Genomic DNA, 27,117 nt, shown 5'->3' with positions numbered 1-27,117 from the left:
TTGTGCTGGTCAATGAAAGTTCTCTTTAGCTTAAATCATAGAAAAGTGGAACGTTATTATGTACAAATTTAATTAAATTATGAATCCTAATTAGTAATTACACTTTCATTTTTATTAAGAAAATATTAGTTGAACTTATAAAAGTGACTAATAAAACTCATCGATTGATTTTTTTTTAAATTTTTTTCTTAAGGATTAAGAAAGTGAATAATAATAAATTAATATTTTAAAAAAATATTTAAAAATACATAAAAAATAATTAAAAAAAAGACAAAAATATAAAAATGTATTTGCGTTTATCGGTTTGAATTCTTCTATTGATTATCGGTCAACTACTCTTTTTTTATTAATCCAATTAAATAAACATTGGAAAAAAAGGAACACACACGTCAACTCGAATGATTGGATCCAATACTTATCCACAGCATTGTTTGTAAAAAAAGTGCACTAATGAATGCCCAACTTTGCCGGCTACTCGCACCAGTAGAATCACCACCCTTTGATCCTTCAGATCGGTTAAATGCTTTCTTTATTCAACTGATACATGGTCTTCAGGCGCCACTCCAGAGGTATGGGTTAACTATTCCTCCACTACAGATCTATTCTTCATTTACTGATCTATCTGAACTATTACTTTTCTTAATCGGTAATCTTGTAAGAGAGACTAAGGACCTTATCGACAAATATCTCAATACTTTCAACTACAGTGCATCTACTTGCACCGCTTCTAACAATGACTTGTCTTCAAAACGTCTTTTAAGATGATTTCCTCTTAATAGGGCTTGGTAGAGACCCAGAACTCCTTTTTTTTTTTTTTTTCTTTTTTTCTACTACATTTGCATTGTGTTTGTTGTTTTGGGATATTTTGTTGGGAATCCTACCCCCTCTAACATGTATCATATTTTTTTTTTTTTTAATGAAGTTTACTTACTTAGGAAAGAAAAGAAAAGAAAATAAGAGAAGAAACATCCATAAAAACAGACCACCCTAGTCTCTTTAGGAAACAAATAAGCTCTATTATAAAATTATAAATTCATTTTTTATTATACAAATAATTTTCGTTAATATACTCTTATATAACCTTATTGTTCTCAAAACAAAACTATAATCAAATTAAGAAGTTGCATTTGTACGTACTAATCTCTTGATTACCATCCATTCAATCAACAAAAACAAAAGATGATAAATGTAGTTCTAATTCATACCGAATTACGTTATATCACTCATAGTATCTATTGTGACATTTTTTAAGTAGGATTGATAATTTTTAATGGGTGCTGCTATGCAGCTCCTCAAAATTACTACTAGCTCATTTTTGTGTATTTTTTTTAAACATTAAAAATAAATAAAAATACACAAATGCACTAGAAATACTTTTGAATGTAAGAAAAAAAAAATATACAATAGCGATAACTTTAAACGATAATTTTAAGGAAGCTACTTTGCATTTTTCATTTTTAATATAATTAATAAACTCGAGGCGAACCCAATTCGAAATTAGCAAATATAATTGAGAGGTTTAATAATCTCTTTAATTCTAACAAAAGTCATCAATCGTAATTTAAAGTGGTTTTTTTATTTGATTAATATCATAAAAATGAGTTTTGTTAGATATGGACTAGTCCAACTTATTATAATTTTAAAAAAATAAAAAACTAATTATTTTTCAACATAATTAATATAAAACTTTTTTACATTAATATAATGTGCAGAATGTGTTGAAAAAATAAAAATTCTAGATAAATTTTCTCAGTATAAATTACTTGAAATGCTCCCTTTAATACTCGAAAGGACGAATTCTGGAGTCTGGACAGTGGTTTGCTCAAGTAAATGATGACAGTAGTTAAGTATATAAGTAAAGATTAGAAGTCGTGCTTATCAGGTGATCTTTCTTTCATGTCTAGAACTTTCTGTGTTTCCGAGAAACGTACGTGTAAATCTCATCCACACCAGACCCAGACTTTAATAAATACCCATTGCTCTTTTCTTTTCCACCACATAGTACTTGTTCGTACTGATTTTTTCAGTGCCTTTCTTTATCTGACAAAATAGTTGTACTTTTAGCATTGAATTCAGAATTCTCAAATCGTTCTTTGGTTCTTCTTGTTGGGCTCAAACCCCTAGCCTTGAATCAATCTTAACTCATCCAAAATCCTCGGTTTGAATTCCCAGCTTATGTGAGTTCAAACCCCATGAATTTGACTAGGAATCCTGGGTTTGAAGTTGCATTTCTCTCCCTTAATCTTTCTCAGAAGATTTACAAATTCAGGTTCAAATTCAAGCTTTGAACCAAGTTCAAGTTCTGGGTTTTGCATCTCTTTGCATAAAGTTTTCATTTTTTTGGATTCAAATTCGGAGGTATAGGGTTTTGGGGTTGAGATGGGTGCTAATATGTCTGTCGGCGTGTCGGACACGGATCCTCCTTTGAAGCCCAGGTTGGACGATATACCGGAGAGCTGCGTCGCGCTGGTTCTGATGTACTTGGACCCTCCTGACATTTGCAGATTGGCCCGATTGAACCGGACTTTTCGGGGTGCTTCTTCAGCGGATTTTATATGGGAATCAAAATTGCCGCCCAATTATCTGTATATTATGGAGAGACTTTTTGATGAGGAAGCTTTGGTGAAATTTCGGAAGAAGGATATCTATGCCAGGCTTTGCAGGCCTAATTCCTTTGATAATGGCACAAAGGTACACCTCTCTCTCTCTCTCTCTCTCTCTCTCTCTCTCTCTCTCTCTCTCTCATTATATTCTTATTTTATTGATTTGCTGGGAATTTTTGTTTTGCGAAGGAACTTTGGCTGGAAAAAAGTACGGGGGACGTTTGTGTGGCGATTTCGTCGAAGGCTCTAAGGATAACCGGGATAGATGATCGGAGATACTGGAAACACATTTCGACTGAGGAATCTAGGTAAGATCATATTAACAGAGAAGACATGATTTTCCCATTATATCAGTTGCATAATTTGTGGAATAATGTCATAAAGTTACTCTTCTGTAGTGAAATTTGGAGTACCCGAACCATTCTCTGTGATCTAAAACCTTTTTATTTGTTCACAGCCTAACATAATTAGTGCTAGTGAATTTTACCTTCGATTTATGTCTTGCTTGAGATTTATGAGACCCTTTAAATTAACCACAGAGGCTGAAGTTATAATTTCGAAGCCATGTAGATTTTGGTCCTCTTCATGCTTTTATTGTTTTAACTTTTTGAATTGGTATCCCTTTGCTGAGACTACTGACATTGATCTAGATGTTGCCTAAAAGTTATTCCCTGGTGGCTGTTTCTAGTAAGTTACAATGGCTAAGTAAAATTAGGGATAATCTGTGTGTTGTCAAATTTGATCCTTCTCGATTTTCCCAATAAGTGAAGTATGGTAGATGAATTGCCAGGTTTGTTGTATCTTTTGGTTTCAAGGTGAGAAGGATGCTGGTTTTGCCTTGTTATTGACTACATGTTAATCTTCATCTCTTGGACTGCTGAACAAATTATATACATCTGATCACTCTTAACTTTTATTTTGCTGATTTGGAGTATTTGTGTGTTACGCTCTTGTTTCTTCATGTTGCGTGTTTTCTCCTCAGCGTTTCCTCATGTTATGTGAACTTGACATGGTTTAACTTATCATGTTATCTTGGATATAGGTTCCAGACGGTCGCTTATCTCCAACAAATCTGGTGGTTGGAAGTAGATGGTGAGTTTGAGTTCCAATTCCCTGCCGGAACATATAGTCTATTTTTCAGACTCCAGCTTGGGAAGTCCTCCAAGAGAATGGGACGTCGGGTTTGTGATTCTGAGCACATTCATGGCTGGGACATAAAACCTGTAAGGTTCCAGCTAACAACTTCTGATGGTCAACATGCCGTGTCCCAGTGCTATTTGGACAATCACGGGAACTGGGTGTACTACCATGCTGGAGACTTTGTTGTTCGGAACACCAATGCATTGATGAAGATCAATTTTTCATTAACTCAGATCGATTGCACTCATACCAAAGGTGGTCTTTGTGTAGACTCTGCGTTTATATACCCAAAAAGTGTGGGGGAAGAGGCCAGATTGTTTTTGTAGGCAGGGAGAGCTGTAAAAATATTGAGGTGTTCCGCCAAACAGATGCTTGTTAGCACCAAAGGAAGGACTTTCAAGTAGCGGTTGCTTTGTGAGGGACCCGTAATGATCTTTCAGTGTATAATTGTGCTTATTTACTTCTCTATGATGTTGGCTTTTTGCAGTTGCTTTTGGCCAATAATAAGATGCTTGATTCATTTGAAGTTCAGCATTTACTGATAATGTTTCATATATGTAATAGATTTCCCTTGCTGATTCTTGTTCCCTAGTCTCCAAGTGGGTCCTCCTTGAAACAGAAACAAAAAATTCCTTCTGCTTACCACTCATAAAACTAGAACGGATCACTTGAATGCTAGAACTGCATTTGGTACCTTGAACATTCATTTCCTGCTTTAGATGCAGAAAGCAGGAGGTAGGGACAATTTTCTGTGGGACCTTGAATGAAGCCGAATGGAAATGTTTTGCCGGCGTTGGGTCAATAAGAATGATTCGTGTTTCTTGGGCAAGTGTGCCTCCCAGGTCGCCGAGTTTGAACATTGTACATGGGATATGAAGAATGAGTCAAAGTATGCTGTGCTCAGTGCTCAGTACCGGTCAATAACTAGGAGTTGTGTGGTATACTTATAGCGGCTAGCAGTTTTGGACTTGTTCTTTTGTTTCTGCTTTGTTTTTGTTTTTATTTTTGGGAGGATGTTTTAGGGGTACGTTATCTCTATCTGTAGTGATTGCATCACCCTTGCTCTGTAGTTTTTTTTCAGTGCAGATCAATAGTCTTTATCTGCGTTAAAAATACAGTGAATTCTGAAAGCTATCTGTCAGCGGTTGTCATAACAAGTGTATTGCAGTTCTTGTGTTTAATTTTGGGATTTAAAATAGCTTCATAAATCTGGCATGAGCCTGGCATTTCTTGACTTGGCTTTATTATTATTGTTCAATGTCTGGACTGCTCTTCTTCAAGTTTTGCTTGTGGTCTCAAATTCTCTTTCTGCATTAAAGTTCCAAGATATGAAAGTAGAGGCTAAAAGATGCGGTTTTCTGGTTCTGATTAAACCCAAGATAAATGCTGTATTTACTCACCGATTATAAATAGCATTAACTCTTTAAGAATTGCAGCAGAGAGTATAGATGGCTATCAAGGTCCCTCTCCCTCTCATGCTTTGACACCTTCCTGCTGATGGCCTCCAGCGACATGAGCCATAGCCAAATCCTTCTCAATAGCAGAGCAGCTATCTCCACCCTATCATGTATGTATCCCTCTGTAGAAGTCAGAGTAAGGGGTTGTTTGAAAGATGGAATGGTTTCATCTCATTTTATTCCATTTCATCTCATTTATTTCTCAAATATCATTCTAATACAAATACTTTTCAATTTCAAACCTTCAAATTTTTTAGTTAATTATTACGTAATAATTACAACTTTCTCAAACTTTTAAAAAAAATATAAAAAGTAATTTATTTTTTTCAAATTTCAAAATAAAAATTATATTCTAACAATATTTTAATTTTATAATATTTTTATTCAATTTTTTTTTTCTCTTTTCTTAAAACCTCATAAGACATCATAACTTAAATAATTTTATTATTATTCACAGATCTCTATCGCGTCTCACTTCTCAAACATTCCCTAAGTTTGCTCCAATTACCGTTACAAACAATATACAAGTCAGTTCATCATTGTACCCATCCCCTTCAGTTAAAGTGCAGTGCCTCTTTATCACGAAGTTTTTCTCTTTCCTTCTTCCAACAACTTATACATTAAGTCCTCTGGCTTAATGGTGTTTAAGTTATTATGATGTAATTCAGCATGTATTAGATTTTGGGTTTGAATTTCAATACCAACATCTTGGACTATTAAAATTAATCTTATAAATATTTACGGAATTCTCTAAAAAGACTGATATTTAATTATGATTCAAACTCGATTTAAGGCAGTCATTTAGGCCTTTTATCCAATTCTCAATAGAAAAAGTAATATTAACTATTAAGAAAAGATATTTACAATCGTGAATCGTGCAACTGTCGTATAATCGTTTTGAAAAAAGTAAATAAAACATAGGATTCGTATAAAAATAATTAATTTTTTAATAGTGAACTTCACTTTTTTTAAAATAGTTACGCGGCGTTTACACATTTTACGATTGTATGTAAAATTACTCTTTTAACTATTATGTTCACTTCCAAACTAGTGAAGCTAGCTCTAACTTACCCTGAACTACGCTTTTTAACCAAGGAAAACAAAAGCTTGTGCATGACTTTCGTTTGCATTCAAAATCTATATTAACTCATCTCATCTTATCATTATAATTTTTTTAAATCTTGACACAAAATATAATAAACAATTCAATTTTTTTAAATTTTAAAATAACATTCTTAAATTTTTATATAAAATATAATAAATAATTTAATTTTTATTTTATTATTTATAAATTATTTTAATCTATATTAACTCATCTCTAAATTTAAAACAAGTTTATGCCGCCATCCAAAGGGGAGTGACTGTGACTTCAAAAGAAGGTCTCTTTCTACAACTTTACAGTCATGTAGCTCTGAAAGCGGGCGGCTTTAGCCAACTTTGAAATCTTATTAGCAGAGGCTTAAGATTTAACCCAAGTAAAGGAAAAGCAAAAAAACCTTGTGCATTAAGTAAGTGCTATCCAATTAGGCTTGCAATTTGGCCACGGGAGTGGCTGTAAAAAGAGGTCTCCTACTGCAACTTTATAGTCTTGTTGCTCCGAAAGCTACTTGAATTGAATTGAAAATAATAATATTTTATAAATTTTATTAAAATAAATTTATTTTTTTATATGAATTTAAATTTTTAAGTCAAAATATATGAAATAAGTTGAGATGTATTTAATATTTTTTAAAAAAATTAAAAAATATAATGAATTTTATCAATAATGAATTTGAGATAAATTGAATTGGGTTCACCTTCTTTCAAATATTGTCAGCAAAGATTTAAAAATTGAATAAAATAATTTGTAGTCTTTTTATTATTTACTTATATAACAGTAAATGATTAAAAATAAGTAAAGAATTACTGATATATATATATATATATTTTTATAGAAAATCACTTATATTTTCTAAGTATTTGATGTCACGGGAAAAGATAATATTGAAAATAGAAAAAATAATTTGGTCAACATATTTTTTTTTTTTAACAAAAATTAACTAAAAAATTGATCAGATTTAATACATGAAGTTAGATTATAAATATTTTTTTTATTATAAAATAGATTTAAAAATATTTCTTGAACTAATTATTCTAATATATTTTTAAGATGAAACTTATAATTTTTACTGACGAAGATTGCTACATATATAAATAAATTGTATAAAAATAAATTTATAAAATAACATAATTTTATATAAAATACTAATCTAATCTATCTTATAATAAAAATAATTATACAACCTAACATATTATATTGGACATGTCACTCTGTGGTTTGCTTTTATACCATCTCATTCACATCTTACTTTGGCTATTCTTGAATAAGAAGTGCTTCACAAACTCAATTTATGATTTTAAACTTTTTAAAAGAGATACGTGTCTACGAAGTATTTCTCATCTTAAATAGTTCCGAACGTGTCACTCTTGCATAAACGTTCGTCTCATTCCTCTGAAACTCTCAAAGTCTCGAGCGTCTCTGAGACAGGATAATTTCCTTTGATTTGTTCCATTTTGCATTCCGAAATTAAGAAGTCTTTTTTTTTTTTTTCCCGAAAAATATGGTCCTGTAAGTTGTAAGTTTCTGCACCTCATTTTTCTGCAGAACTTTAAGCCTTTTCCTTTTGTTTAATTTTCTCTCTCTTTCCCGAAATCTGGTTTTTTCCTGAACTAGTGAGAATTTGCGAACTGTGTTATTTTACAGTATCGTTTGGAGTAGTTACTTGACATGGAAACTTGTATGGATTTCTTGGATCGAATCGACCCCGACATATCGTTGAAGATTCTAACGTATTTGGAAGATTCATCTGATCTTCTCCGCGCTAGTTCTGTCTCACGATCTTGGCGACATTTTGGTGAGCTAAAAACACTTAAATGCCTGCATTTCTAAATATGGTAGACTCATTGTTTATATTGTGAACAATCCCCATTCCTTTATCATCCAAAGTAATTTAAACAGGTTATCCTGTTCAGTTCTAGAAGTTTTATCAGGAAATATACTGAATGGAACCATTTGAAGTAAAATAGGTTCTGGTTTAACACCGTCTTATGTTATGTTATATTTAGCTCATGCTGAGAGATTCTTTAATCGATATGTTAGACTCCTTTCAGTCGTTGTGTCTGTCTATTTGTTAATTCAAGAACTCTGGAAGTTCAGTGTTCATCGCCGGCTCGGAATTGACGCTCTTGAACTGATAGGTTTGAACTCTTGATGATCTGCAGTGATAGTAAATGGTCTTTGGAAGCAATTATGTTTGAGAATGTTTCCTCAGTTATCTAGAGTGTCCCATGTTTTTGAATTGAATAAACTCAGTACAAAAGAGCTAGTAGAAGCTGGATCTAGCTATTCAAAAGAGTGGGAATCTCTGGAAAGGGATGATAGGGCCTATGCCCTTTTAGCTCGAGCTTGTACATCATTTATTGTTAGGGACTGCGTTTTGGAAGCAATTAGTGCATCTAGCACTGATAATTATCCAGAGGAAAGCATCGATAATACTCTTCAACCAGCGGATATTGTTGCACGGAGAGCTTCATACTGGTTGACTAGAGGACAAAGTAATCCTGCGGTGACTGAGAGAGTAACATACAAACTGGTTGATGAATTTTGTGTCATTACAGAAATCAATATACGCCCTTTCCAAGGTATAGTGTGAAGCTTTTCCACGAACTTTGCACTCTTCCAGTTTGTTTTGATCTTTTAAACATCAATTGACAAAGATGTGATTTGTTAATTTGCCCAGCATACTTTCAATCGGGTTTGCCTCTATATTTGGTCAAAGCTATGCGATTTCGAATGGGCCATCCCAAGAGCCCTATGGGTGTAGGAAGTGATCTCCCGAGTGACTCGTACCCCGATTCTGCCGACGAAAAATTCATATGGACTTATACTTCACAAGAATTTCCAGTGGCTCAGGTCCTTTTTTTTTTTTTTTATAATAATGTTTCTACAATTTCAATTTGTTTCTGAGGTGATGGAATTGTTAGGGATTAGGTGCGTCTATTTTCTAGTAGTTTTTAGTCGATCACTGTCTGAATGCTATTGTTTCCCTCATAAACAGGAAAGTTGCTTGCAGAAGTACAAGCTTCCAGAACCTGTTCTTTGTGTTGGTGGAATTTTGCAGATCGAGTTGCAGGGTAGAATTCAGAGACTAGAAACGGGTGGCTCACTCTCTACACGGTTTGTTTCATATGTTACTTTTTTTTCACAACTTTTTTTTAATATTCGTTTTCAGTATATATGGAGGACTAACAACTTAGGAATTGTTCTTGTTATCAATTTTTTGTAAGTGTTCTTGTTATCAATTATCAGGTAGTTTAGGCCTCCTTTATTTTCACTACTCCTCTCAACTTATCTCATCCTATCTCGTCTAACCATTACAACATTTTCAAATTTCCACACAAAATAAAATAAACAATTCAAAATTTTCAAGTCTCAAAACAAAAATAATACTAAAAAAATATATTCTAACAATATTTTATTCAACTTTTAATTTTAATCTCATATGCAAAAACAAATGCGGGAACTTATCATCATTGTCTTGTATACAAAGGATTTATGGCAAAAATAAAAAGCATCGTTCATTCTATTCAAAATTCAGTTTATATTTGAAAGCCTGGCTCCCTTGAAGCAGCAAAAAAATTTCCTGCTGTTCTTATCATTTGGTATTGATTGGCTATCATTCTGTGGAATATTAAATTGTGGAGAGAAATGTACCGACCTAACTTCGATGCTGTTATAATAGTTAATTTAGCACTGCTATGCTATTTGATACCTTGTGTGCTCAGTTCAACTTGTAAATCCAGCTTTCGTTCCCTCACCAAAGTAGTATTGTGTATGTGTGGCAATTCCCTTGTGCTGCTAGCAGGGCCGAGGGCAGAAATTTTTATGTCGTTTATAGTTTGATCCACTTTATTGCACATTGCAGCATGTCTTATGTTCAAGTAATGGGGCGGCCGTTATCTCCAACGTTTGGCGTAGAGATTCTTGAACCATCTGGGAAATTTGTCTTGAAGATTAAGAATAACACGTTGGTCGAGTTTCAAACCCAACCAGGCATACCTTCAGCCGATCACTTGCAGAGACGTCGCACATATTTCCAGCATATTTTGTCTATTCCTACTATATTGCAGGGAAACTTAGTCGATGATATCAATGAGTTTGAAATGAGCGAAGATGAAGAATAAAATCTTCTCTGAAATTGTTGTATGTCTCCCCCTCTCAATCCTTTCATATGGAGAATTATGTTGGAAGCCCTCTCCTCCTCGTCAGTCTTTTCTATCAGGAGGTGTAAGGTTCTGTCACACTTCGGCACATCTACCGGAATGGGCCGAGGCCATTTTGGGCTTTGGTTTGAGGTAATACAGATTTCGAGATTTGGGCTCAGGAGCTTTTATGAGTCGGACTAGGATGGTTAATGTTTTCTTATTTAGTTTTATTGTATTTCTCTATATGGGCTAGGTTTGTGTTAGTAAGCCCAATTACTTTATTACTATTTATGTTTATTTTGCTGCGAGGACTTAAAAAGGCCCATGGCCTCTACTTAGCTCTACGTAGTATTTGTCGGATTTTCATGGGAGTCTATATACTCAAATGCTTAATAGTGTAAGGCAATTTAGAATGATATAAAAACTTCTTTGTCTCTCCCCTCTCACTTTCTTGGAGGAGCTTTCCTCAAAGAGAGCAAATCAATGTTATCTTATTTTAATCGTTGAAATCTATTATAAATTGGTATCAAAGTAGGGACCACGTCACGGGTTCAAGTTACGGAGGGGACGACCTATACGTTGGATTAAAATGCTTTGGTACTATGTATGTACATAGTGTAAGTCATTGAATACTGATAGATGAGTGAAGTCGCCAAAAGGAAAATAGCCACCGGGTCAATGTCAATAGAGAGGGCCGCCGTGGACGTTGGATTCGAAAGCATGGTGGAATGTTATGATCCTAAAGGTTAAAGATTTAATCAAATTAATATCCAACAGTCTTAGGACTTTTGAATCCATGGTTGGGTCTTTAACAATTGGTATAAAAAAAACACTGATTTCTTTGCTATCAAAACTTAAGGAAGAAAAAAAAATTCTCGCATCATCTGAATACTTCATCAAGGAAGAGGAAGGCCAAATACCTAGTTAAACCTCTCTCTCTCTCTCTCTCACATGGTAGAGAAATCAGCTCTTTCACTCAAATCCCCTAACAACCATCCAAGTCTTTACCACCCTCTAGAACCCTCAGCTGAATCCATAACCCCTCTTCGATAAAAACTCCTTCTCCACCATCAAAATCCCAACACTTACTACCAACACCCCAGATGAGACTTTGACCCCGGTGGTGGTGTCGACCTTCTGTTCTCGCCACGAAAATCCAGCCAAACAATATTTTAACTCGTCGATCTCCCTCATTTTTGTAGAAAAAGCGATGACTCTAACCCTAGCCTGAGCTTTGTACTTGATTACACCCAAACTAGTACGCGGTGTTATAGTATATAGTTCAGGGTGTTGATTTACAGGGAGTCAGAAGAAACACAACAAGACGCAAACTTAAAAAGAAAAAAAATCAAATTACAATATGACAAGAATGAAAATTCCATCTAAAGCATGTAATTAAAATGAGATTAGGGCATAGATAAGAAGGCAAGTAAAGCTTCGGACTTCTATCAACTAAATCCAATGCTCTGACTTTTTCAATCCAAACGATATACACAATTAAGAATTATAGCACCAAATTCCTAATTGGAAGATATGACATTATATTCATTTATTTTCTCAAATTTAATTGTAGAATTTATTCTCCCTTTACAAACCACAGTTGTTATATACAAAAATGAATATCAGATCTAAAGACGACACTATGTTCTCAAATAATAATACAGCAAAAGATCACATCAATGACATGAAAGGCCTGCTTAAGTCACAATCATATATTCATAATCCTATAGCTCAATAAAATCAAACCATAACAAGATTTAATATAATTGTCTCAAATTTATAATATTCAAAATAAATAGAGAATTGAATTCTAAAATCTTAAATAATAAAACTTAATCTATGAATTGAAATAAAGTGAAAGCATTTTTACTGATCAATTTCCTCTATAGGCTTTATCCAAGATTTAATTCTCTAAGGAATAACTAAAAATAAATAAAAATAATATTTTTATCCTCTCTTCAGAACTAAGCCATCTATCATCCATTTAAAAACTCTTCAGTTTCATGATAATGATATGCTTATATAGGGTAGGAAAAAAACCTTAATGTCTTTATGATTTCTGCATAAAAAATTGCTTAAATTTTAGGACTCAAATTGTCAGTCACGTACGCACTTTAGTAGTTTGAATTTAGAAATCTTTTTTAGAGACAAATTTGTATCCCTTTAACATAGCTTTCCAACGCATCAATAATTGCATCAATCCGATATGTGAGTGGAAAGTTACAGTCAAAATACTAAAGTATATCCAGACTGTCTCCTAACGAATTTCGGACTTGATTTCTTGCGGTTTCCTTTTATGATTTTTTTTTCTTGATCCAAATTTATTTCAAACCCCATCATTATCTTTATTTGAAGAGTTTTACACTCGTTAAAAGTTCTTAACTTGTTCCAACATCTTGCCCACTTGAAAGTCCTCTTTTGAATTTGACTGGGTTTGACTTGCTCTTTTATAGACTGAAATTAAACATAAAAATCTATTTAGCAGTATCCCAAAGTAAATAGAAACTCAATTCAAGAATACACATTAATTCTTATGATTTATATTCATATTTTAACATTTTAGTCAAATAATAAGATATTTAGAGTACATTTTCGTACGCTCATCAGTACTTTACTTCACTTCACTCCATCACCCCACTATTATTTCTAAGCTCCTCCTTCCATTGTTTTTCTTCCTTTGGCTTTGTCGAATCAACAAATTGTAGATTATCTGAGCTTCAAGCTTGTTATTGTTGCTGATGGTGGAACCAGAAAAACAACGTTTGTGAAAAGGCATCTTACTGGGGAGTTTTAGAAGAAATATGAACCGACCATTGGTGTGGAAGTCCATCCATTGGACTTTTTCACCAACTGTGGGAAAATTCTTTTCTACCGCTGGGACATGGCAGGGCAAGAGAAATTCGGCAGCCTTAGAGATGGTTATTACATCCATGGGCAATGTGCAATTATAATGTTTGATATTACTGCTCGGTTGACTTACAAGAATGTTTCAACATGGCACTGCGACCTTTGCCGTGTGTGTGAAAACATCCTAATTGTTCTTTGTGGAAACAAGGTTGATGTGAAGAATAGACAGGTGAAGGCAAAGTAAGTTACTTTCCAACGGAAGAAGAATTTGCAGTATTATGAGATATTGGCCAAGAGCAATTATCACTTTGAGAAACCTTTCTTATTCCTTGCCAGGAAACTTGCAGGGGATCCTTTGGTAAGTCCACTATTTGTTTTTCTTTCCGTGGTAAAAAGTTTGTTGAGGCCAGATTTCCAAGTTGCGACACAAAATTGTTGGGTCAAAAACTGGGATACAGGGGAGGTTAGTGCAGAAATGCTAGTCAATTTGGAAATTTCTTGGATATGGTCTTGTGGCACGCCCAATGGGTTACATTTGTGTCTTGCATCTGCTTTTGATTTCCAGGCTAGAAAAATAAATATACCTATATTATACCTATATTTGGTAAGTTTGAAATTGGTTTAAGCCAAGCCTTATCCTCTTCCAACTTTCTTAAGGGGCAAAATCTAAAAATGGGTGTGCATTTGAGATATTTATGTTACTTGGGTCTTAACAATGACAATCTTGAAGGGACTGTGCCTGTGGAGCTTAGACTTTTGGAGAGTGGGTTTGATGAGAGAATCAGGATGGTTGATGCAAAAGGTTTTAAAGACTTGAGTGCAGCTCGCAAGGTGTTTGATGAAATGTCGGATAAGAGTGTGGGTTGTTATTGGACATTCTATTCCATGATGTGTTTTGCTAGGATTAATCTGTTTGCACAATCATTTCTCTTGTTGCTTTTTAAGAGAAGTGGGGTCAATAGAGGTCGAACGGTCTATCATGGAATTTACGGCCCTTGGACCATTGATCCCTTCGATGCTTAAGAGGTTGTTTTATATAGAGTGGAGTTAGAGACTGCTGCCTTGTCATTTGTTGTTGTTGCATCAGCTCCCCTTTCACTTGAAAACTCTACGTCAAGTGATATTATCAAGCAAAATCTTGACATGTTTTATACGGTTGATGCTGGTGGGTTGGGTTGGTTTTTATTTTTCATTCACATCTATATTACTAAGATTAAGCGCACACACTTCAAGCACTGTGGGGACTTGGAGTTGTTGGATCTTTAGCAACTTACACAATTATTTCTCTTTTGGCCACTATGCCTTGGGGAGAACTATTAATTTTTCACATATTTCTTATTCAAAAGAGTAGTGCAACTTATGAGTATGTTGTTGCCATGAGAACCCAAAGTGACCCACTTGGTCCATTTCTCCTCCTTACCCACCACTCACTTGCATTTGGTTTCATCAATTAGGCATCTCAACAACCTAGGTTCACCCACACTTCACCCATACTTTAAATACCTACCAATTGGAAGGGAGCGAAAATTGCACCTTACTTATTCGTGGAAATATCAATTAAGAGTTGTGTGGTTTTAATGTTTGGGTGTAAATGAGTCTTTGAGATGGAAGGCACAGAGAATATTGGTTATGGGGTGATTGGGCAGAACATTTTGTCTATTGAGGAATGTGTGGCCAACGAATTTACAGGTTCCTTGGGTTTTGAAAGGGCAAGGTCTGGGTTTGGCTGGGGTTTTGGTTCTCTCAACATTCTTTTTAATGATAGTTGTGGAAAAGCATCAATGGATCCTTGTTGATAAACACCTTATGAGTTCTAGTTTTTTATTTGAGCACTGTGATGTGATGAGTGGTAGAGATGTTAAAAGTGAGATTGCATGTTGGCAGGAATCGAGGTATTCTTCCAGGATCTAAAAGCCTACTCGCAGCTTGTGGGCAATATGCTTTGAAGGGGGGAGGTTTGTCACATTTCAGCACATATATCAGAATGGGCTAAGGCCATTGTGGGCTTTGGTTTGGGGTAATAAAGATTTCGAGGTTTGGGCACATGAGCTTTTATGGGTCGAACTAGGATGTTTACTATTTTCTTACTTAGTTTTATTGTATTTCTCTATATGGGCTAGGTTTGTGTTAGTAAGCCCAATTGCTTTATTTCTATTTATGTTTATTTTGCTGTGAGGACTTAAAAGGCCCATAGCCTCTACTTAGCTCTGCGAAGGATTTGTAAGCTTTTCATGAGAGTATATATACAAAGGCAATTTGGAATGATATAGAAACTTCTGTCTTTCTCCCATTTTCTCTCATTTTCTTCGAGGAGCTCCCCTCGACTAGAGCAAATCAATGTTATCTTATTTTAATCTTTGAGGTGTGTTACATGTTCATCCCCGTTTATCTTCACAATTTGTAATTATTGCTTTATTCTAACAGAGCTGATCTTAGTAATGAACTCGAGGCAACTTAGATTTCATATCATATAATCAATAGTCTGTCTAGTGGCCAATGATCTCCAGCTAATGGTTCACTGAATCACTGTTATAGAATAAGGCTGAAGTTGTTTCATGTTTGTCTCACCAAATTTTCTTCCCCACCCTCTCTCTCTCCTGAGCTTTTTATTCTACATTATTTAGTAAAATTTTTAGTTCCCAACTTTCGATCTGTCTGGCTAACTTGAATGTATTCAGATTTTCCAAAAAATAAATGGTTTTAGATTGTATATTCATTGTCAATTTCTGTCTCTTAGAGTCCGTCTTCTACTTAATAACTTTAAATTCGTTGGAGAAAATAATACCTTTTCACAAATATACAGTAAATAGAAACAGATATCGGCCAACCCAACCCATCCTCGATTTATCTTCACTTCCAAGCCTTTGAGATGAGCTGAACCAATCTTGCATTTGTAGCCTTCGATTTATTTTCCACAGTCTTCAAGCCTGGTGCTGGCCCAATCATCTGAGTAGCTTAATAAGGCTCGCTTGAGCTTAGTTATTGTTCCAACTTTATTGTTTGGCTCCAGCGTCACCGTTCGATTATTTTTTCTTTTTTTTCTTTTGTGGTCTCAAATTCTTTCACGTTTTAGACTACAAAATGGGCAGTTGTTTTCTTGTTGACAAAAATGACTTTGAACAGGAAAAAAAGACAGAATTAAGAAAGCAAATGTCTATGCTTCTTTTGGAAGATGATGATGGGATGGTTTCAGGTTATTCTTTTTCTTAAACATCACTTAAACATAAATATTTTTTAATTTTAATTATTTAATTTTTTCATCTAAATATTACAATTTTTCTAAACTTTAAAACAAAATTAAAAAAACAATTCAACTTTTTCAAATTCTAAAATAAAAATTATATTATAACAATATTTTAATTTTATAATATTTTTATTTAATTTTTTCTCTCAATTTTCAAAACCTCATAAAACATCATAATTTAAATTTCACAAAATTTTCATCTAATCTCAATCCCCAAACATCATAATATATATATATTGATTTTTTATAATTGTAACAGATCCTACGGATCTGTGATCGATGATTTATTTATGCACGGACTTACAAATAGCATAACCCCTCAACCCTCATGTATGTGTATCAATATCCTTAGTCACAGATTTTTCACTTGCCATAACCAAAACAAGAAAAAGAAGAGCTCTAAAAAAAAAAGGGGGTTTGTTCATACCATTACCACTGTTACAAACTCTATTCAAGTCCGTTCCTTTCATCATTGGATCGTCCATTAATTAAAGCGTGAAGCTTTTTCCAACATCAACTATCTGCTACCCAATTACTATTGAAGGGAGTGGCTTAAAAAGGAAGTCTTTACTACTAAAGTCGTAGCCCCCAAAAGCTGATTGCTTTAACTTTCATTCATTGTAGGCCATGAATTCAAATTTTAGTGGGGCTGAAATCGCCGTTATGGCTTCTATGTCCAATTAGTAGGTGCGGTGATACTAAAGTCATATCAAGGACAACAAGTCACCTCATTTCGTAAAGATGATATTCACAATCTTAAGATATATAAATTTTAAATAATTTATTTAAAAATAAATAAATAAATTTGAGATTTATATAAAAAAATTATTATTTTTAATTATAGACTCTTACTTTTTTTCAAAATGAGTGTGCAGAACTTACATACTTTAAAATTATATCTAACATTATTTATCTATTTTTTACCAAAAATAAAAGTTTACATTTATTGGATATAACGTAAAAAGGATGATATAATTTGATAAGATGATTAAGATGTTGCGTAAGGAAGTGCCAGAATTGCATGATAGGGAGAAGTGGTGACCGACCTTCCTGCATGCATCGAGAAGAACGTTTGTGGACAAGTGGATACACAAACCCCATGGCCGTTGAAAAGAAAGGAGAAATTGGAGTTTTCAACCCATGAAAGAGATGTTTTCAACCCATGCGAAGAGGACATTAAAGCCATGTGAATGTGAATGGAAGGAATATCATGTCATACACTAGTCCATGCCAACCCCAATTGAATAATAAAGAATAAAACACTCAAGAAGAAGAAACATATATTTCTTTGTAAGACAAGAGATTGGGTCTCTTGGACTCCGAACGTGTCAACATGGTCTACAATTAACTATTAACTATGTCAAACATTCTTCTATAATTAAGAAATAGATGGTCTGAACATGTAGACTTTGTAGTATAATTAAATGTTAGGCTTATACTTATACTGTGATATTTTTTGAGTGTAAGTTCCGCGTATTCTTTTTTTTTTTTTTAAATAAATAAAGTCTACTAGTAAAAAATAATTTTATTAAGTGGGTTATTAAATTTATCTACTTTTTTTTTTTAAGAAAACGCGTGAGACTTGCACACTCTAAAACTGCTAATATCATTTTTTATGATTAAATATTATAAAGTCTGAATGTCAATTAATTTAGATCCAAGATCTTGTAATTGAGATTGATACCTAACCTCATGAAAATACTTTGAATGGTGGATTGACATTATAGATCTTATTGTCCAAACACATTTCAAAATTGCTCACATTTTCATAAACAAAAACATGTTGGTTGATGGTTTCATTGGTTTGTCTGTAGCTTAGCTTCCTTCACATCTTATTGAAATTTATGTGGTGGACAAGTTAAGTTGGCCTAGATGTAGGTTACCTACATTTAGATAAAGCTTAGAAGTTTAATTTTTTATAAATTAATATGGCTTGACATAATATATTAAATTTATTTTACAATCAAATTAATTTTATAATTTATAATATCATTTTTAATTTCTTTTTATATTATCTTTATAAATCTCATATTTTTCATCTATTTAGAGCCTATTTGGGCTTTATATTTTATTTTTATATGAGAGTTGTTACAAGTGATAAAAGAGTCTTGATTATGCCCTTAGAATAATATTTAAATTTAATATTTCATTTTATGTGTCTATAATTAATAATAATTAAATTTAAAAAATGTTGTATATATGTTATATATAAAAACAATTATAGATTAATATAACTTAATGTAATATATCAATATATTTTGATACAATGAATAATGTTAAACCGCATGAATGTACTTACCCACACCCCACAATCCCGCGTTCTATAAAAATAATATTCTTATATCCTATTAAAAATATCTATATCTTATAAAAAAATTATAAATATAAAATATGAGGATGAATAATAGTTAATATATAATATTTTTTTAATATTTATAATAAAATATTTTTATTTTCTTAACAGAAACTGTTCCCGTTGACGTGATGGTGAGATAGATATTTTTATACAATAATTTATTAGTTTAATAAACAGAAAAATATATAATATAATTTGATTCAAAATTCATTTCAATTCATCTCAATTTATTTTATTTTATTATTATAATTTTTTTAAAATTTTTATATAAAATATAATAAATAATTTAATTTTTATAAATTTTAATACAATAATAATATTAAAAAATAATATTTTAATAACATTTTATTATATTATCTGAACCATCTCCACTATCCCTTTCATCCCTTTAAAGAAAGAAAAGCATACTGTTTATCTCTCACTCTAAAACAGGCCACTTCCTCCCTGAGTTTCTAGCGTCTACGAGACAGGATACTTTCGTTTCACATTTTCTATTTCGTATTTCCTGATTGAGAAAAGCTTTTTCTTCCAAAAAAATGGTCTTGTAAGTTTCTGCACCTCATTTTTCTGCAAAATTTTGAGCCTCTTTGTTTGTTAATAGTTCTCTTTCTTTCCAGAAATTGGGTTTTTGTTCCTGAATTAGTGAGAATTTGCGTATTTTTATTTTAGAGTATCAGGTTCAGATGAGGCTGACTGGTTTTGGTAGGGAACTGGAAAATTCCGTTGAGCTTTGATTGCCATTTTCATGTTGGGGGAGGGTGGGGGGGCTTTTGTGTGAATTTTCTAGCTTATCACTGTAACAGCTGATAAATTGTCTTGTACATCACCGATTCAGATTTTGAAGTCTGAACAAATAACTTGGTCTTGCATATCTTTTGGAGTAGTTACTTGATATGGAAGCTTGTACGGATTTCTTGGATCTGCTCGATTTCGACATATCGTTGAAGATTCTAACGTATTTGGAAGATCCATCTGATCTTGTCCGCGTTAGTTCTGTCTCACAGTCTTGGCGAAATTTTGGTGAGTTAAAACAGTTAAATGCGTGCATTTCTGAATATGGTAGACTCATAGTTTTATATGCAAACATTCCCAATTCCTTCATTCATCCAAGTAATTTATATCTGTTATTTTGTTCAGTTGTAGTGGATTTAGCAGCAAATATACTATGGAACCATATGGAGTAAAATAAGTTAATATTTTTGTGTACAACAATTAGAGTACTTGCATGTTTTTGGTATGAGTGATACTATATGTGATCAAAATCTGATTACAAAATTATTGATAAACAGTATGCTCATTCGAGGCCTTCATGAGTATGTATCATATTAGATTAGGAGAGTAGATGGTTTTAAGTGAGGCATAAGATTAAGGGTTGGTAGAATTTCTACTTCAAGTGGGCCTGGCAAATGTAATGACTCACAAGGTAAAAAGAAAAAGAAAAATGAATTGAAATTGTCGTCTTTTACCTCTACTTAGTGTTGTAGACTGGTTACAGGTTTACAACGCAGTAGGTCTCATGTTATGTTATATTTAGCTTATGCTGATATCCTTTGGGTGATATGATCAACTTTTTTCAGTCCATTGTTTCTGTCAATTTGGTAGTTCATGAAATTCTGAAAGTATAATGTTAATTACTGTCTCAGTACCAAGATGAATGAAATGATAGGATCTCTTAATGATCTGCAGTGATTGCAAATGGTCTTTGGAAGCAATTATGCTTGAGAATGTTTCCTCAGTTATCTAGAGTTGCCCATGTTATTGGGTTGAACAAATGCAGAGCAACAGAGCCTGTAGAAGCTGGATCTAGCCATTCAAAGGAATGGGAATCTTTGGAAAGGAATGATAGGGGCTATGCCCTTTTAGCTCGAGCTTGCACATCATTTATTGTTAGGGATTGCATTTCAGAAGCAATTAGTGCATCTAGCACTGATAATTATCCAGAGGAAAGCATTGATAATACTCTTGCTGCACTGAGAGCTTCATACTGGTCGAGTAAAGGACAGAGTAATCCTGAGGTACCTGAGAGACTAACATACAAATTGGCTGATGACTTTTGTGTTATTACTGAAATAAATATACGCCCTTTCCAAGGTATTGTGTCAAACATTTCCACTAACTATGCATTCTTCCAGATTGTTTTGACCTTATAAACATCTTTCAACAATGATGTGATTTGTTAATTTTTTCAGCTTACTTTCAGAGGGGTGAGCCTATTTATTCGGCCAAAGATGTGCGATTTAGAATGGGCCATCTCAAGGGCCCTACAGATGTAGGGAATGATCTTCTGGGTGACTTGTCCCCTGTTTCTGCTGATGACAAATTTATATGGACCTACACTTCACAAGAATTTCCAATGGCTCAGGTCTTTTTTATTTTTGTAATATTTCTACTATTTCGATTTGGTTTCTGAGGTGAGGGAATTGTTAGGGATTAGGGGTGTCTATTAAGAAGCTGAACTGCAATCTTTTGTAGGCATTGCTCTGTCAACACTTAGCTAAAATGCAATGGGCTTTGCCTGCAATAGCTGGTTGTCCTCTGATTTTTGCCTGAAAACCTATTTCTTTCTTCTGGTCTGCCTTCCATGCTGGCATAATGTTTTAGGAGCTCTCTCTTCTTCCACTGAAGAACAGAGCAGACAGAGAATCATGGAAGGTGGAGCATAACAGAGGTTTCAACTGAACAGGGCTGTCCATTGCTGATTGACTTCCCTGAACTGAAAATAGCAGCCTATCTAGCCACTCTATATGAAACACTGTTCATTCTTATTTAAAACTGAAACTAAATGGAAAAGTTGAAAGTGGGTATGATTTATCTATTGTAGCTGCAACTATAGCTATGGACCACTTATCCCCACCCCCCCTCTGTTGCTTCAAGAACCTGAAGCCAATTGAAGAAGAAGCTGGATTTGACGACATCCTGAAAATGAGCCATGAAATGACCACCCACCCTCTCAGTAGAAGCATCTGCAATGGACGGATTTGAGTCATCCTATTTTGCACATACGTGACATATTTCCCCTCTGCAAAAGCCTCACTATGGGAACAATTTAACTAGGCCTTTGGATGTTGAGATGAGATGAACAATCTGTGAATAGTAGTGAAATAGTTTGTGAATAGTAGTGAAATGGTTTGAGTTAAGATATTTTATGGGATTTTGGGAAAGGAGAGAAAAATTGAGTAAAAATATTATAAAATTAAAATATTGTTAAGAGTATAATTTTTTAATATTATTTTTTGAAAAAGTTGAATTGTTTTTTGTGATTTGTAGTTGAAAATTTTGAAAATTTGAAATTGAAAAGTGGTTGTGTTTGAATGATGTTTGGATGTTGAGATGAAATGGGATTTTTGCAAATGTGTAACATCCAAACGGGGCTTAAGTCACTCTGATTTTTGCGAATATGTAACATATTCCCTCAGCCTATGACAATATTATGTAGCTACTAGGATTGTTTTATAAGTCTATAAGTATAAATAAGATCCCATCAGGAATTAACGTAATTTTTTTTATAGTATGGAATCAATGTAATATTATAACTTGGCTACTAGGATATTCTATGCAATGTAAGTGCCCCATCAATATTCCTGCTCTGAGAGACCTGATTTGAGCTTCCCACAATCTTCAACAAGCTATGAAACAGACAAACTATGGCATCTGATACAAAAATGGGATTGGAAAAGAAATTTCCTAAACCTACGGAATTGATGCTGCTATACTTGCTTGCTTCTGTAAATCCTCTATTTCAATACAGTTTTTGTTCTGTGCACGGAAGAACCATGGTTAGTAAAACCAATATGAAAATCAACTCAACTCATCAGAGATGTAATGGGTTTTGTGAACTGTATTCTCAATGAAAAAATATTTTACTATTAGATCAGAAGCAAACATTGTTCTCCAGCCATGAAAGCCACGTCAAGGATCCTTCCATGGTAACTGCATCCCTTTATGAGAAGCGCCCTCCCTTTTTCCAGGGTTTAAGAACCTATTTTCATTTTAGGAAAGTGGACGGATATGAGATAATATAGAAGCAAGAAGGTTATGATTAATGAGATTAAGCTCATAGACGGTTGTTTTAAAGTTTTAAGGATATTACAAAGGCTGGTAACAAAGTTCTTAGTCACTCCTTTAATCCAATTTACTATCTCCTGTATCCTTATTAGGTTTTTACATGGTCATTTTTACAAGATTTAGTTTTTATTTGATGACTGTCTGAAGAGTCCTACTTGCAAGCTGGTGTGAAGAGCACACCCCACACCACTGACATGGCAGGGTTTGATTTGCAAGAGAACTAAATTTAAACTCCTCTTGCAAATCAAATCCTGCAATGCCAAACGTGTGAGGTGTGTGTCCTCTACACCGGCTTGTAAATATCATTATTCCTGTCTGAATGCTATTCTTTTCTCTTGATTATGCTATTATTTTTCTTTTTATTTTATGCTTGTTGAGAAATAACTGACTTCCTTAAATGACTACCTCAAACAGGAAAGTCGCTTACAGAAGTTCAAGCTTCCAGAACCTGTTCTTTGTGTTGGTGGAATTTTGCAGATTGAGCTGCTGGGTAGGGTACAGAGACAAGAAATGGATGGCTTATTTTATACATGGTTTGTTCCATACCCTCTTTTCCACAATTTTTTTTTTTTTAATATTCTTCTATAGTTATACAATGGAGGACTTACTATGCCCATGAAATGCTAATTTTCCTCCGCTGCTATATTTAAACCACTATGTATAGGCTTCAGTCTTTTCCTTAAGTGTTGTATATTATGTTATTGCTTTTGATTCATACACGACATTTGTGTGAATGGGTAACAAGAGGTACTAGTTACCCTGGAGATAGAGAAAAGACGTCCCCAGATAGGATATACAAAAGCAGAGGTGGGAGAGGATAGACTTCAAGATCAGTGTCTTAGCTATCACAAGTTTACTGCCTAGTTTCCCTCTGCCACTAGAACCTGTATCTGGAAATAGTAGAATTTTCTCCCATGTGCTGGGATTTTTTAATACTAACCGTGCTCTTGGATATCTGATTATACTTTTTTTTTTTTTAAATTTTAGATTTACTTTCCTATTTAACACTTTTTTAGCCTAAGCTTTTGTCAGAATGACTAGGGACTGGCTTAACTGGTATATATCGAAAAATAGGTTCTGTTAATTTCTGTGATACACATGCTCGATTCAGCTCACCCTCGCCAATGTTAGACTGGTGTTTTTACTGCACTGTTGCATTTGTTTTCGGTATGGAATAAAAGTTCTTTAAATTAAGTAGGAGAATAAGATTATTGCAACCTTTTCTCTAGTAAGGCTTGTGATAAGGAAAGAATTGTTCTTGCTATCAATTATCAGGTAGTTTGGATAATTGTTCTCAGCTAGGGTACTTATCATCGATATCATATATAAAAAGGATTTATGGTAAAAATAAAAGCATCGTTCATTCTATTGAAAATACAGTTTGTATATGGAAGGCCTGGTCCCTCAAAGCAGCCATAAAACACTTCCTGCAGTTCTTATCTTTCAGTGTTGCTTGGTTTTCATCATTATGTGGAATATTAAATGGTGGAAAGAAATTGTGGAAAGAAGTGTGCCAACCAAAATTTGATGCAGCTATAATAGTTACTTCAGTACCACTAACTTGCCAAAAAATAAATGTTACTTGAGTACCACTAAGCTCTTGTATGCGTGGTACAACGTGTAAATCCAACTTTCCTGCCCTCACAGAAGCATCCTCTACATAAAGGAGGTCCTATAGGGGCTATATTGTTCTCTACGAAGTAATATTTTGTGTGCCCCCGGGGCATTCTGCTGCTAGTTGAACTGAAGGCAGAAAGTTGTATGTTGTTTATTTTTTGATGCGCTTTATTCCAAATTGCAGTATGTCTTATGTTCAAGTTATGGGGCGGCTGTTATCTCCAACGTTTGGTGTAGAAATTCTTGAACCATCTGGGAAATTTGTCTTGGAGATTAAGAATAACACGTTGGTCGAGTTTCAACCCCAACCGAACATACCATCAGCTGATCAGTTGGAGAGACGTTTCAGAGATTTGCAGCATATTGCGTATATTGGTAATATATTGCAGGGAAATGTAGTAGTTGATATGGATGAATTTGAAATGGGTGAAGAGGAAGCAAATCTTTCCTGAATTTGTTGAATGTCTCCCCCTCCCTACCCTTTCCATATGAAGAATGAAAGTCCTCTCCTTAGTAGTCTTTTTTTTTTTTTTTTTTTTTTTTTTTTTTAATGTCGGGGAACCTCTTCAAGACAGGGCCTTTCGGACCCACTTCTAAAGAGTAAATTCCAGTTCCGTGCACCGCACCTTCCCTACACGAAAATAGTTAATCTCGTCGGCAGTCTTTCTATCAGGAGATTATGGTTCATCCCTGTTTATCTGCATATTTTGTAATTATTGCTTTCTACTAACAGTGCTGATCTAATTAATGAACTTGTTGAAACTTATTTCATGTCATATATAAATCGTCTAGTGGGCAATGAACTGCAGCCTGAGGAAAAAAAATGATTCACTGGTATTGAATAAGTCTAAAGTTGCGTTTGTCTTATCATTTTTTTTTCTTTCCCTTGCCACAGAATTATAAACATTATAATAAGGTAACTGAAACTCCTCCAATCACGTCCTAGAAATCACGCTGTACAAAGGATAGAATAGCTGGCATTGAATCATCTCCCGTACAACACGCTTTTCTGTAAATCTCGCACTTGGTGGTTTCTGGAAATTCCCTTGTATAGCTAGACCACTTGCTGTACATATCTAGTTATTTATGGTCTTACCGTATATAGCTAGACCTCTTCCTGTATATATATTCATGTAAAGCTTTCTTGTAATTTGTGAGAAAATATTTTATTCAAACCTTTTTATGGTATCAGGAGCATTTTTTCTCTAACGAGACTTGATCCATACATTCCGCATCTATGGCCTCGTGTTCGTCCTCTAGTGCCTCTGACCCAATAGTTGCCTCTCACCCAACTAATGGCCCACCGGTTGACAAAGACAATCTCCTCATTACCATCAACACCAATCAACTGCAACGCTTGACCCCCTCAAATTTCCCATCCTGGAGTGCGACTTTTACCAGCCTTCTCTACGGATACAACTTGATGGGATATCTAGATGGCACTCTTCCATGTCCATCTATACCAGACATGAATGCTGACACCACTACCCGTGCTAGCTTCAATTTCTGGTTTCGCCAGGATCAGCTATTGCTCAATGCTATCCTCGCCTTTGTTGCTGATACAATTGCTCCTCTCATAGCCATTTCAGCAACTTCACGGGAAGCTTGGCAGCGCTTGAAGCGTCTCTATGCCAACCGCTCTCGTACCCGTGTGATGCAACTCAAAGAAAGCCTCACCATGCTTTAATGTGGTGATCGTTCTGTTTATGAGTATATGCAAGACATTAAGGCTACTGTTGACGAACTGGCAGTTATTGATGCCCCTCTTTCTTCTGATGATATAACCCTCTCTGTTCTACATGGGTTAGGTCCTGAATTTCGAGATGTGGTGGCCTCAATTCGCACACGCGAATCTGTTCTCTCATTTGAGGAACTTCATGACATCCTTCTTAGTCATGAAGTCTACCTCAAGCGCTTGGATGTCTCAAATCAATCTGTTGTGGTTACAGCTAATACTGCCAGTCGTCGAGATGGGCAGCGCTATCAGCGCCATAACGGCTCTCGCTCCACTTGGTCTTCATCCCACAATGACCATCAGTCCAACAAGAACAATAAGCCTCGTCGTAAGCCCACATGCCATTTTTGTGATGAACAGGGACATATTGCCAAAAACTGCCCGAAGCTCCAACCAGCCACTGCTCATTATGCTGGCCGGTCTGCCGGCAAGAAATGGTTATTGGATTCTGGTGCCTCCCACAATATTACATCTGATTTGAGCAACTTATCTATTTATTCTGAATATGATAGTACCGATGCTGTGGTAATTGGTGATGGTTCAGGTTTACCCGTTATTCATATTGGCTCTCTTGTTTTTCACTCTTTTGCCAAGAATTTTACTCTCAGTGATACACTTTGTGTTCCCCAGATTCATAAAAACCTTGTTTCTGTTCATCAGTTTACCAAGTCTAATAATGTGCTAATTGAATTTCATCCTAATTAATTTTTTGTGAAGGATCGGACCACGGGGGCAACTTTGCTTCGAGGAAGGTGTGAACACTGTGTCTACCCACTTCCTACCTTTTTTCCATCTGCTTCGCCCTCCAT

At 34.4% G+C, this 27,117-nt stretch overlaps 3 protein-coding genes across 7 annotated transcripts; all 3 read left to right on the top strand.

The window, feature by feature from the left end:
- The first annotated feature begins 1,960 nt into the window (after positions 1-1,960).
- On the top strand, positions 1,961-4,269 carry LOC121266198 (F-box protein PP2-A13-like). The gene is made up of 3 exons (XM_041169957.1): positions 1,961-2,691; positions 2,793-2,911; positions 3,646-4,269. The coding sequence occupies exons 1-3, from the start codon at positions 2,380-2,382 to the stop codon at positions 4,067-4,069; spliced, it is 855 nt and encodes a 284-aa protein (XP_041025891.1). The 5' UTR covers positions 1,961-2,379; the 3' UTR covers positions 4,070-4,269.
- Positions 4,270-7,700: 3,431 nt separating this feature from the next.
- LOC121256482 (F-box protein At4g00755-like) lies at positions 7,701-10,882 on the top strand. The gene is made up of 6 exons (XM_041157296.1): positions 7,701-7,808; positions 7,944-8,094; positions 8,462-8,881; positions 8,980-9,152; positions 9,298-9,416; positions 10,165-10,882. The coding sequence occupies exons 2-6, from the start codon at positions 7,968-7,970 to the stop codon at positions 10,421-10,423; spliced, it is 1,098 nt and encodes a 365-aa protein (XP_041013230.1). The 5' UTR covers positions 7,701-7,808; positions 7,944-7,967; the 3' UTR covers positions 10,424-10,882.
- An 8,395-nt stretch (positions 10,883-19,277) lies between these two features.
- On the top strand, positions 19,278-25,332 carry LOC121256487 (F-box protein At4g00755-like). Of its 5 annotated transcripts, none has more exons than XM_041157329.1 (7): positions 19,295-19,435; positions 19,569-19,593; positions 19,727-19,911; positions 20,578-20,982; positions 21,081-21,253; positions 23,371-23,489; positions 24,758-25,332. In XM_041157329.1, exons 3-7 carry the CDS (start codon positions 19,785-19,787, stop codon positions 25,023-25,025), a joined length of 1,092 nt encoding a protein of 363 aa, XP_041013263.1. In that variant the 5' UTR covers positions 19,295-19,435; positions 19,569-19,593; positions 19,727-19,784; the 3' UTR covers positions 25,026-25,332. The 5 variants fall into 5 exon arrangements, with proteins under 5 accessions (XP_041013249.1, XP_041013271.1, XP_041013263.1 ...); XM_041157321.1 differs by having other exon boundaries at positions 19,298-19,435; positions 19,535-19,593; XM_041157315.1 differs by lacking the exon at positions 19,569-19,593 and having other exon boundaries at positions 19,278-19,435.
- The last annotated feature ends 1,785 nt before the right edge of the window (positions 25,333-27,117 follow it).

Source organism: Juglans microcarpa x Juglans regia, chromosome 1D (assembly GCF_004785595.1).
Source record: "Juglans microcarpa x Juglans regia isolate MS1-56 chromosome 1D, Jm3101_v1.0, whole genome shotgun sequence".
Lineage (NCBI taxonomy): Eukaryota > Viridiplantae > Streptophyta > Magnoliopsida > Fagales > Juglandaceae > Juglans > Juglans microcarpa x Juglans regia.
This window is presented reverse-complemented; position numbering and strand designations above follow the sequence as displayed.

What these genes read in the sequence shown, in the direction of transcription:
- LOC121266198 (XM_041169957.1), top strand. Translation starts at nt 2,380, where the DNA reads ATGGGTGCTAATATGTCTGTCGGCGTGTCGGACACGGATCCTCCTTTG. An exon ending in CCTTTGATAATGGCACAAAG is followed by an intron (nt 2,692 to 2,792) that starts GTACACCTCTCT and finishes TGTTTTGCGAAG; the next exon opens with GAACTTTGGCTGGAAAAAAG. An exon ending in ATTTCGACTGAGGAATCTAG is followed by an intron (nt 2,912 to 3,645) that starts GTAAGATCATAT and finishes TCTTGGATATAG; the next exon opens with GTTCCAGACGGTCGCTTATC.
- LOC121256482 (XM_041157296.1), top strand. Translation starts at nt 7,968, where the DNA reads ATGGAAACTTGTATGGATTTCTTGGATCGAATCGACCCCGACATATCG. An exon ending in AAGAATTTCCAGTGGCTCAG is followed by an intron (nt 9,153 to 9,297) that starts GTCCTTTTTTTT and finishes CCTCATAAACAG; the next exon opens with GAAAGTTGCTTGCAGAAGTA. An exon ending in GGTGGCTCACTCTCTACACG is followed by an intron (nt 9,417 to 10,164) that starts GTTTGTTTCATA and finishes TGCACATTGCAG; the next exon opens with CATGTCTTATGTTCAAGTAA.
- LOC121256487 (XM_041157315.1), top strand. Translation starts at nt 19,785, where the DNA reads ATGGAAGCTTGTACGGATTTCTTGGATCTGCTCGATTTCGACATATCG. An exon ending in ACAGTCTTGGCGAAATTTTG is followed by an intron (nt 19,912 to 20,577) that starts GTGAGTTAAAAC and finishes AATGATCTGCAG; the next exon opens with TGATTGCAAATGGTCTTTGG. An exon ending in AAGAATTTCCAATGGCTCAG is followed by an intron (nt 21,254 to 23,370) that starts GTCTTTTTTATT and finishes TACCTCAAACAG; the next exon opens with GAAAGTCGCTTACAGAAGTT.